Raw genomic sequence first — 12,323 nt, forward strand, 5'->3', positions numbered from 1 at the left:
AAATATGTCCCTCACTGTACCCTTCATTCCCTCTCTCAGCATATTTGCTTTTATTTTCAGTAGGTCCTTGCATTCTTTCACCAGGATTCAGTTAATTTCCAAGCATAATTTAGATAATAATTATTTGGATTTTTAGTCGCATTAGATGTTTAAATTTTCTCGGAATATCTGTTCACTTGTTTAAAATGCTTAAATAGTTGAAGAGTGGGAGGAGGCAGAAGAAAAAAAGGGAAGTGACATTTCTAACCCTTTTCTTTCCCCTGATTTTGTTTTGCAGCACCACAGAGTCACGGTCCCCTCAGGATGGAGATACTTCCCTCTTTCTTTCTCGTCTCAGTACCATTTGGAAAGGATTTATTAACATGCAAAGTGTGGCCAAGTTTGTCACTAAAGCATATCCTGTCTCTGGGTGTTTTGAATATCTTAGTGAGGTTAGAACAGATGTTTGTATAGAATACATCTATATTTTTCATTTGTTACAAGGATTCAGGTCACTTGTTAAATATTGCTACACTGAAATTATTACAACACTAAATGGCATCACTTTACTAAAAGGAAAAACTATCTGGCTCAAATGTCACTGTGAAAGTTTTGCATTTTAATGATAATAAACTACAAAAAGTAGTTGATAGTTTACATTACAACTGTCATGGAGCATAGAGTGGGTATCTATTTTGAATAAAACAAGCAGACAGTTCTGATACTGACTAGAGATGGTCAAATAATAATTGCAAAAATTGTCAAAATTATTAAGCAATATTTTTGAACAAGTTATTCAACAATTTAGTTTTAAATTATTCACCTTGCTCTAATACTGAACTTAACATTAGAATATTGACACTATGGGCGCTCTGTGCAAAACCACTTCTGAGCTTTTTAAATGCTGGTAGCAAGTATAAAAATTGCTTTATATTTGAATACAAAAACAAAATACTTAATAATACTTTTAGAATAGCAATTATAATTTCAAGCAATGCATCTTTTACCTTTTTAAAATATTTTACTGCATTGAACAAAAGAAATTGTTTTCTGTTAAGGAACTAATTTTCTTTTATTATTATAATCTCCTATTACTAGGGGACCACAAAAACTGTAAAGTTAAGACTGATGTTGTCTTACACCTTCCTTCTTTTGCACCTGTAATATTGAACAATATGGGTAGGATTTTCAAAAACACTTGGCATTGGCCTGACTCTGCTCCCGTTGAAGTCAGGGGGAGTTTTACTATTGACTTCCTTGGGAACAGAGTTAGGCCAGTTCTTTTGAAACTTTTGAAAATCCCACCCTGCATCTAGAAATTAGGCCATCTGGGCTGGATCCAGTGCTCATTGAAGTCAACAGAAAAATGCCCAGTGACTTCACTGAGCACTGGATTAAATCTCAGCTGTGTATGTGGTTCCCGCTAAAGTTGGAAAATTTCTGTTGTAGATCCAGTAAGCCTATATTAAAAGTCCAGTTTTCAGTGTTGTTTTTGATCTGTCTGACTCTGGGCAGTCAGACTTTTAAATATGTAATATATGTAGGGCATCTGTTTTTCAGGGTTTAGAAATGGCATTGTGGGGGGGTTATTTTTAGGAATTCTTTAGTTTTATGTATCTGTCCAAAATCAGGGGGTTTTCCATGTTGTCTGTTTGATACACTGCATTGAATAATGATTATTATATAAATTACTCATTACAATAACATATACTTCGGAATGTTCCCTAGTGTACTGTTTCAAATAGCGCTATTTTAAAGCGCACCCACAGCGTCTACATGGCCACTTAATGCGCAACACACTGCGCTTTAGAAATTCCCCCCGCCCCCCGTAGTCCACATCACTGCTTTGAGTAGACAAGCCCTTAGTACTCAGTAATCCTATCCGGTGTTTTTCTGGTGTTTATTTGATAAACGCTACTTTCATTTTTTAATTTATGTATAATTTCTTTTCTCTTTTGCATTGGATGCATTTTATTGGTTATCATCACCAAAAACCTCAAATCTAAAGGCCTGAATTTATGGCAATTTGTGCATATGTTCAGACAAACTGCTGTTCCACTCAAAATAGAGACTTCACTTTTAAAGAAAAATTTAACTTTTTGTTTTTTACAGTAATTCTTTTTGGATCAAGTTCTGTAGTTCTAAAACAAAAAGCCCATTTTAAAAACCGTAAGAATTATTTAGTTATTAAAAGGCTTCAGGATCCTTCGGTTCCTCTAAGAGCTAAAAATGGCCTTATTTTGGTTTCAGTACCTGAATTGATGTTTTGAGGGATCTATGACTGTCTTAAGCCACTCTTGGCATGGAAAAGGCAGCAGTTTAAAAAATGGACTTTGCATAAAACTTACTTAGAGGCACAATTTAAAAAAAAAATAAATTTTTCAGGCCAAGTTTAAGAACTATGATCTTCTGGTATTAGATTAGAATGACCACTGGTCTGATCAACTATGGCAATTTATATGGTCCTCTGAGAAGTGAGATATTGCACTTTTTATTATTTGTAATTGAATAAAAACAAATAGTAGAGGTATATTTTATTTCTGGGAGTATGCAGATTTGAGTGACCTTGTACAAAAAAGCTTGCATTTGTTAATATCAGAACAGGTTGGAAACTTTCTCTCTTTTTAAAGCACATTTTATGAGGGTATTTGTTATATTTTCTATCAAAATATAAATGTGGTTTTAGGGCACAACTTTATTATTTTTAGTTGTAATATGGGAGCCATGGTGGTAATCACTTACAGTATTTGTACTGATAAAATTTCCTGTAGCATTCTGACTGAGAGACCCTAACTAGAACACACATGACTCGTATTCATGGGGCATAACATTCTGTTAAATTGCAAGTCAGGAGAAGAATTTGTACTGCTATGCTGGGAATTAGGGTGTTAAAAAATTCACTTGTGTATAGAAAGAAGTGCTTACCTGCTCCGTGCAAAGCAAATGAGCAGATTTAGCTAATGGTGCATATGGAAGTCCTTCAGCTTTCATTGTCATTCTGGACTGCCTCTTTCCTTGTAATACGCTGTCACCCTCCCAGTAATGTGCAATAACTACATTCACCTTGCAGTTAAGAAATAGGCAATCTCATATTAAAATACACTGTATCACCTAAGTCATAAAAGGCAGGCTAAAATATTATAATATTATAACCTCCTGTTCCTGGAGCATAGCATCCAATAGGCTGTTGGGATGGGGCAATCTGCATTACTTTTAAACAACATATTGTGTGTTTGTGATGCTTTCTCATATTACCGTGTAATACTTCTTGTTTAGGATTTACCAGATACAATTCATATTGGTGGGAGGATCTCACCGAAGACAGTCTGGGATTATGTTGGCAAACTCAAATCTTCCCTTTCCAAGGTACTCACTTAAAATCCTATGTTTAGCAGTGAAGAAGAAAACTAATTTTATAAAACATAATAATAGAATCCTAGAAATGTAGGTCTGGAAGAGACCTTAAGAAGTTTTCAAGTCCATCCCCCTGTACTGAGGCAAAACCAAACAGATGTAGACCATACCTGACAGGTGTTTGTCCACCCTGTTCTTAAAAACCTCCGATGATGGGAATTCTACAACCTCTCTTGGAAGCCTATTCTAGCACTTAACTACACTTATAAATTTTTTTCTAATATCTAACCTAAATCTCCTTTGCTGCAGATTAAGCCTATTACTTCTTATCCTATCTTAAGTGGACATGGAGAATTGATCCTCTTTATAACAGCCATTAACATATTTGAAGACAGTTATCAGGTCCCCTCATGCGCAATTGTTTTAACCTTTCCTCATTAATCAGGGGTTCTAAACCTTTTATCATTTTGTTGCTTTTCTCTGGAGTCTCTTCAGTTTGTCCACATCTTTCCTAAAGTGTGGTGTCCAGAATTCAACACAGTACTCCAGCTGAAGCCTCAGCAGTGCTGACTAGAGCAGGACAGTTACTTCCCATGTCTTACATACAAGTCCTGTTAATACACACCATAATGATATTGGCCTTTTTCACAACTGCATTACGTTGTTGACTCGTATTCAATTTGTAATCCACTATATTCCCAGATCCAGCACTACGACCACCTAGTCAGTTATTCCCTATTGCATATTCATGCATTTGATTTGTCCTTCCTAAGTGTAGTACTTTGCGCTTGTATTCATTGGCAGTTCTGATATAGTTCTAATTTGCTAAGCCTCCAATATTATCTGAGATGTTGCCCAGGAATCCAGTGGAAACATTTAAAAGTTAATATTTTTTAATTGGATTTATTGAAGAAAAATGTAAATTTGTATATTTTGAGCATCTTAACCATTTTGATCCTCTACAATGTTGAATGGCTCAGATGCCTTACTACTGCTCTTCTGTGAGTAAATGAGTGAACCAAGAGAATTTAATTCTTTAGTGCTAAATATTTACTTTCAAGTTTAAAAGAGGAAAAGGGATTATGTAATGTAGGCAAGAGGCTTTACCATTAAAAACACTTTGATGGAAATAGAAAATCCATGCCTTTCAATATTAATATCTGTCATGATGCATCACAGTAAGTGTATTCCCATCATCAGTATTGCTGGAATGCTCAGACTACTGATTTATTAAGAGGCAATATTTAGATGCAAGATAGACAAGTAAGGTTTGTTTTCAAAATTGTGTAGGGCTTAAAACTAATTCTATTTTTAATTTAAAATAATAGTTTTAAGCACAGATATATTCGTTTCAGTTACAGTATTGCCCTAATGTAGACAGTTGGTGTTGATTATTGCCACAATTTATGGAACATTGTTTTTCTTTTAATTAAAAGTGAAGTACTTTCCAATGTAGTAACATCCCATTTAGCACTTAATTTGCTAGTTTAGCACTAGATCAACAATTTCCCCTTGTACTTTTGTATTGTAGGAACTGTGCTTGATTCGTTTCCACCCTGCAACAGAAGAAGAGGAAGTTGCCTATATTTCTCTCTACTCCTATTTTAGCAGTCGTGGTCGCTTTGGTGTTGTAGCTAATAACAACAGACACGTAAAGGACCTCTACTTGATCCCGCTGAGTGCTAAGGACCCAATTCCATCCAAACTCTTGCCCTTTGAGGGACCAGGTAAGCACATAATTTGTGGGAGGATAAATGGTACTCAAAATTAAATCAATTTCAAACATTCTAACCAAGACAAATGATGTTACTGATTTTAGGTGTAATACATGCCCTCAAGTAAGTACCAATGGAAAAGTAGTTCATTATTTAAAAATAGTTGTAAAAATGAAACCTGTAATTTGAGAGTAGCAATAAGTAAACTCTTTGCCCCAAAGATAAAATAACCTGTAATCAATACAGTCCTTTCTGCAGTAGGCTTGGCTTACCCATTATTATGAGCATAAATTTATCCATAAAACTTGGTATATAGAACAGTCATTATATAAAAACACCACTGCTCACACATCAGCACCAAGCTGGCAGGAAATTCCAACTTTGGAAAGCACAGGAATCAAGATATCTGCTCAAATGAAAGGTAACGTTTGCAACAACTTCACAGCATCATCGTCTCACTCTAACTATGACTTTTTTCCTGCATGCTTGTGTTCTAATGGGCATTGGAAACTCCATCTAAATCACTAAATGTCAAAGACTGGCTTGGGTTAAAAAAAAACCAGCCATTTTCCCACTCCATAGGAATGTAGTCTAGCTGCACAATGGGTAGTTACAACTGGGTGAAGGAAGATTACATTATCACAATCCTGATCATTCTCATATACATTTTCTTTCATTCTATTTTTGAGGGGGAAGGAGGGCAGGCAGAGGGAGTAAAATTCAGCTTCAGTTTGCTCCTCTCTCTGTGTGGTAGGCCCAAAGCCGGCGCTTCCATTTAGGTGACCTAGGCGGTCGCCTAGAGCACCAGGATTTAGGGGGGCAGCATTTTGCTGCCCTTGGCGGCAATTTGGCAGCGGGGGATCCTTCCGTGCTCTGGGTCTTTGGCAGCAATTCTGTGGCGGGTCCTTCACTCGCTCCGTGACCCACCGCCGAAGTGCCCCGAAGACCGGGAGCACAGAAGGACCCCTCCGCTGCAAAATTGCTGCCAACGACCGGGAGCGTGGAAGGACTCCTGCTTAGGGCGCCAAAAACCCTGGCGCCACTCCTGGGTAGGCCTGATGACTGAGTGAAGAAGTAAGAATGAGGGGAGTGTGAATTCATCCTTCAGATAGCTCTTTTTATTCTGACTTGAATTTGATGTCTTCTAAAACTGAGGTTGTAGGAGGAGCATAAATTCAGTCACTAAATAAGAATTTGTTTTTGACACAAGGTAGCAGCTCAAGAGTCTGAAAGAGTTTGAGTTGAAATCCAGGCAGCACTCAGTTGTTGTTCTGGTGTTTTTACAAAATGCTTTAAAGAATTAATATCAAGGACCAGATTCTGCAGTGTGCTGAGCTCCTTTCTTGAGAAGCTGAATGACCTCAACTTCCATATGCTCATAGGATTAGGACCCAGCTAAACACTAAAATGTTCTCAACAAACCTCATTAAACACACAACATGGAGTGTTTCATATTTGGGCCAGCTCTTTGTGCCAAGTGTAAAAAAAATATTTTGGTGCCACTCCCTTCCTGTCTCTCCCACACCATCTTAGAGAAGCCTATTCTGAAGATTCTCGGGCTTCAATAGTGGGGAAGAAATGCCAGTTGTGTAACCATCCATTCTTGGACTACAACAAAAGGGGCAGTGTCTATTCCTACCTATCACATACTTATATGGTCCCCCTTATCGTAATATTTGAACACCTCACAATCTTTAATGTATTTATCCTCACTAGGCCTCTGTGAGGTAGAGGAAGCACTGTCATCCTTATTTTACAGCTGGGGAACTGAGTAACAGAGGTACCAAGTTATGTGCTCAAGGTCACACAGAAGATCTTTGAATCAGGGAACTGAATCTGGGTCTCTGGAGTCCCAGGCTAGCAACCTAACCATCGGACCACTCTTCTTAGCACACACAAAAATTCCTACACTCAAAGTGCCTTCCCCTGTGGACCATGATGAACAAGAGGAATAGGACTGGCCCATCAGTCAGCCCGAAGGAGCCCACAGTCCTTTGTAGTGTATTTAAATGTATCTTAGGGGAGCACTTAAATAATCTATGCCTAGTACCTGCTTTGTTTGACCTTTGATTTTTCTCTAGCTTTGTAAGTTTTTTTTTCAATTAATTTTAATTAGTTTTCTCTGATAAATCTTTAAATCGTCTTAGTAGGAACTTGCAGATATCACATATGGCCCTTGTGTGGGCCTTCTGCACTGGAGTGAATTATACCCAAGACAAGTTCACAAATTGATTAGCCTCTAGTCGGACAAAGGTTACGGTTCTGAATTCTATAATTAAGTCTTTCTCAAATACTAGAATTAAGGAATACCATGGATAAAATACATGGAAAATACAACCAGCTATTGAGTTTTAAAATCAACATCATTTTTGTAGAACATCTGTCCCTTCACAAATATAAAGTATTAAGAGGGGTTGGTTGGCTGAGGTTTTTTTTTGGGAGGGTGGTGAGGGGGATCGGGGTTGACCAAGATTTTCAAAAGTGACTAATGATTTGAACACCTCAGTTTAGGTTTCTGAACTAGACATTCAAGGAGCCTAATTTTAACATTGCTTTCTGAAAATCAGGCCCCTTTAAGGTCTCATGTTGGGTACTCAAAATCACTAGTTACTTTTGAAAATCTGGGTCTTTTGTCATTTCAATTTTTATGTGCTACATATGTCTCTACTGATTTTTTCCATGCCAACAAAGTTTGGAGTGTTATAAAAAAAAAAAAACCACTGTCTCTTGAGGAAGGGGTGTATTTTTTGTGATTTCAAGTGTATGACTCTAACATGATGCTGTTGGACTCCAGAGGGAATTGCATCTGCCACCAGGACCTCCAGTTGGTGGTGGTGGTGGTGGTGAAGTAAAGGGTGAAATGAGGGATTCTTAAAATGACCCCTCTTCACCAAAAGAAATGTACTTCAAAATGGGCTAAGATAGTAACTGTAAGCAAAAGAATTCCATAGCCAATGATCCTAATGGCAAAACGCTCACTGTCCAAAAGATTGTATCTGATTCTATACCTGGGAGTGTCCAAATGGCCAGTATCAACAACTTTCAAAGGATTGGCTTTGTTTTCATAGAATACAACACATTACTGGTTAAAAGATTTTTACTTGTGTATACATATATCTATTTTTTGCACTGTATTTGCTTCTCTCTTGAAGTATATACAGTGACATGCATTTTCTTACTAATTGATGGTTATGCCTTAATTGGAAGTAATACAACTATTTTGCAAATGCAAACTATACTATTTCAGCCATTTTCCCTCTTTTAAATAGTTCATGATAACTTCATTGGAAAAGTTTTGACTTTCCCTTTTCTGCTTTAGTGGGCCAATATGCTTTGTGGCATCAGTTTATTAAAAAAGAAGTGTTAGGAAGGAAATTATATCAGTTTATGGCACTCACCAAGCTCTTACTCTATTAACCACCTAACTTCTGCAGGTCATAAAGGATTTTCTAATTGTTTCTTTGAAGTATCATTGCTCTTCTACTTTATGTGTAAAATTAAATCTTTTTGGGGAGTATCAGACTAAATTAATTGGCATTGCTAACAAGGTTAGTCCAACATTTTTAGTTAATTATTTATAGGATGCTTTTAAACCTAGAATTACTGGCATCTGAACTATAGATCGGGGTGGCCAAACTTACTGACCCTCCGAGACTTCCTTCAAAAGTTCGAGAGCAAGAGTGCATCTGCCGAGGCTTGAGGGTTTCAGCCCCGCAGGAGGCACATGATGGGGTTCAGAGCTTCAGCCCCACTCCTGCTAAAATCCCAAGCCCTGGCAAGTGCCTCCCATGGGGATGTAGCCCTGAGACCCACCCCTCCCACTGGGCAGAAGCCCCTACCCCACCACCCTGCTGCACGGTAGAGGTCCCGAAGTTCCACCCTCCCCAAGTCTGATAGGTGGAGAATGGCGGGGGGGGGGGGGCAGGCAGGGAGGGGAGGCTCCGTAAGCAGAATTTTAATGGAAAAAGAGCCACAGTTTCGCCACCCATGCTATAGAGAATCTGAAAATATTATACACTTTAGATTAAAAGAGATGTTAAGTGCAGGTTCCACTTTTAGGTCTGAAAGATGGGGAGGGCATATGGTTTAAATAAAAGACCCAATACAAGACCCTTCAACTTAGACTTCTGCCACCAGACATTCCTAGCAAGTGTGAACTGATTGTTCAGTGTTTGTTTCGTAACAGTGTTTAATTGCATTAATATTTTAAAACTAAAATACAGTATAGGAATATTGAATTTTTTCAGGTAAGCACTTTTTCTCTGTTCTTCTATGTATGTGTATATGTATCAATACCACCACATAAAACATTGTAATCCACATTTTCAAGTAATATCAGATGGAATTTACTGCTTTCTTTTTCTTCATAGTCAATAAAAGTATTTTATGGAAAGTGGTCATTGTCTCTTTAAATTTAAATGTTTTCATAGATGTTGCCTAACAGTCTCACTGTACCTTAAATTACAGTTTATCAAGAAACCAGAACATATCAGCAGAAATCTGTTAAGGAAAATACAGATATAAGTGAGCAAGCAATAAGTAGATGATGTAGTAAACATAAAACCTTTTTCTGCCACCATTTCAAAAATCCTAGCTAGAAGATATTAGAACTGTGCAGAAGAGTTCCATTATACAAATAGAAATTATACATTTCTTTCCTGGTTATGGTGGACTGACAAAATGAAACTGATGACGTCTAAACTAGAATTGTACCGATTGCTTCATGAAAAACTTTCACATCCATTTTCTTGCGTTTAATTGGGATTTAAAAATTGAGGGAAAATGGGAAGATGTCCATTAGAGATATTCATCAAAATACTGTAGTATCTGAAGTATTATCAGGTGGCAGTTCCAGGTTATTCCAGTAGGAGTTTACTGTGTTTCACTGTATCATCCCTAAATATAGTCTGAATGGCGCTCACACACAAATTCGCACTTTTCATCTGTAGATCTCAAAGCAATTTTCCAAGGAGGGTAAGTACAATCATCCCTATTTTACAGATGGGAAAAGCCCAAAGAAGATATATGACTTTTCTAAGGTCACACATTGAGTTAGTGGCTGAGCTGGAATAGAGCCTAGGTCTCCTGACTCCTACTCCTGCGCCCTATCTGCTGGACTATGCTGCCACATATCATGCTTCCTTTCTATTACATTTTACTTCACCAGGTGCTGGGGTGATCAGATGTCCTGATTTTATAGGGACAGTCCAATTTTTGGGTCTTTTTCTTATTATAGGCTCCTATTACCCCCCCACCCCGTCCCAGTTTTTCACACTTGCTGTCTGGTCACCCTACTAGGTGCATAAATCTAAAGGAGGAAAACAAATCAATTTAAAATGATATGTCGGAACACTTTGTGTTCAGTGGAAACACTTGCATTTTTTCTGTATGATTGTTCACTTTTTGGTGACTTATTCATGGATTTTTGATTCTCTTTTTTGGAAAGCGGGACATCAACTGGATCACTTAGGCCGTCCTGCTGCAGTATGGCAGGACTTATTTAATTATCCTTGAATCATCCGTGAAAAGATTGGTGTCAAATTTGACCTTGAATCTGTATTGAAGGTGATTACTCAATCTTTTTTATTTGTGTTATTTTAGTGACAAAGGGCCCTACTTATGGACCAGGATCTCAGTGTGCTAGATGCTTATTTTATTGGTCTTTTTGAATTTATAAACACGTGTTTTGCTGCAACACAACACCATTACTCCCTCTTTTTTTATTTTTTTTTATTTTATTTATTTTTATTTTATTTTTATTTTATTTTGGTCCTCCTTAATTGATGGGGGGGAAAATTGCTCCTTGGCTTTGTCGTATCACCCTTTTTACATACTTATGATACTGTCTCCCCCTTCAGGTTTTTTACATTTTACTGTGGACTGAATGTAGTTACTTTCTTCAGAAGTCTCACTTTAGTTGTTCCGTGTACTGTATCCAATTTGTGGTTTTTCTTAAAATCCAGTGTTAAAGCTGACACAGTTCTCCTGCTGAGTTCTGAGTGGAATTGAAATGACTTTTCTGAATTTTTTTTTTTATATATACATACTAACTCCCACAATACCATCCTGTGTAGCAATTGCATTTATTTTATTTTTGCAACTATGTTGTATTGACTTCATTATAATACTCCCCCAAACTCTTCTCTGTGCTCCTACTACTTGACCTCAGTTTTCTCCCACCCTATATGTAATTTTGTTCTTGCCCCACTAAACTTGCTTCATTTTGGTTTCTTTCTTAATATAGTATTTTTAACTCTTGTCTTTTGTATTGTCTGTCAATATTAATGTATTCATACATCCATCTGCCATGTTGATCATGAAAACAGCAAATAGTAATGGAACCAGAATGGACATCAGTGGAACTCCACTCAGTACCTTCTCCAAACCTGACACTGAAACTCCTGCTATCAGAGGATTAATAATTTCTGATTGATAGTTTTTATCCACTTCTACATCTCTGATTCAAAGTTCAATAGTTTTCCTGTGAGAATGTGACATGAAATCCTGTCAAATACCTTTATTAATTTAAAGTAGATGCATTTGAAAAAGCAATCTATTCTGTCCCCGTAGAAAACATTGCATAAATGTTGGCATATTGATTTGATTAATTACAATAATAAATATTTTTCTGAAAATATGGAAGAATACAGATTCTTCCCACACTACTTATAGTGCACTAAAATATCTGAATATCAGACTTCTGGAAAGAAAAATCTTTACAACAATAGGTGTATCCTGTATGTAGAAATAGACTCTTTCATCTCAGCAGATATATTAAAGACAGTGGAAGAAGATGACACAAATATTCATCATAGAAAAAGAAGACTGTTCCATTCAGCAAGTATATTTTAACCTACTTCATCAGTGCATATTTTAAAACCGAGAACAGAACTCCAGTGGCGGTTTTGAATTATCAAACGTGCTACAAGTGAGAGTTTAATTTGAGCTTGCAATAATGAAAGTAAGAGTAACATATCTTGGTCTATACAAATAAAACAAAGTATTGTAAAAGATGTACATAAGGAGTAGAAGGGCAAGCATATGGGGAAATGAGCATTTAGTGTAACCTGTATTTCTATGATCACAGTTTAACAAAATCAGCAGCTGGACTTCAAACATATAGTGGGATAAAGGCTTTTTATAGATATAGACATAGATATAAAACTAATTCATCATTAAAATATACCTACTAAATTCATTTTGTTACATTAGTTTATAGCACTTTTAAAATGCCTTACCACCTGAAAACCAGTTGTTAGGGATTAGTTGTAGAAT

At 36.8% G+C, this 12,323-nt stretch overlaps 1 protein-coding gene across 6 annotated transcripts in view; it reads left to right on the top strand.

Annotated features, from left to right (window-relative positions):
* Positions 1-12,323, top strand: part of DIDO1 (death inducer-obliterator 1) — a 91,704-nt gene that overhangs the window by 69,133 nt on the left and 10,248 nt on the right. For 4 of the 6 annotated variants that reach the window (XM_030533564.1, XM_030533562.1, XM_030533563.1 and 1 more), the window contains 3 exons: positions 278-431; positions 3,256-3,345; positions 4,865-5,060. In XM_030533564.1, the coding sequence (XP_030389424.1) occupies positions 278-431; positions 3,256-3,345; positions 4,865-5,060 (440 nt within the window). Of the gene's footprint in view, positions 1-277; positions 432-3,255; positions 3,346-4,864; positions 5,061-6,764; positions 7,106-12,323 lie in introns of those variants that run through there. The other 2 variants (XM_030533567.1, XM_030533566.1) reach the window with 2 other exon arrangements.

The sequence above is a fragment of the Gopherus evgoodei genome, chromosome 14 (genome assembly GCF_007399415.2).
Source record: "Gopherus evgoodei ecotype Sinaloan lineage chromosome 14, rGopEvg1_v1.p, whole genome shotgun sequence".
NCBI classification, from domain to species: Eukaryota; Metazoa; Chordata; order Testudines; family Testudinidae; genus Gopherus; species Gopherus evgoodei.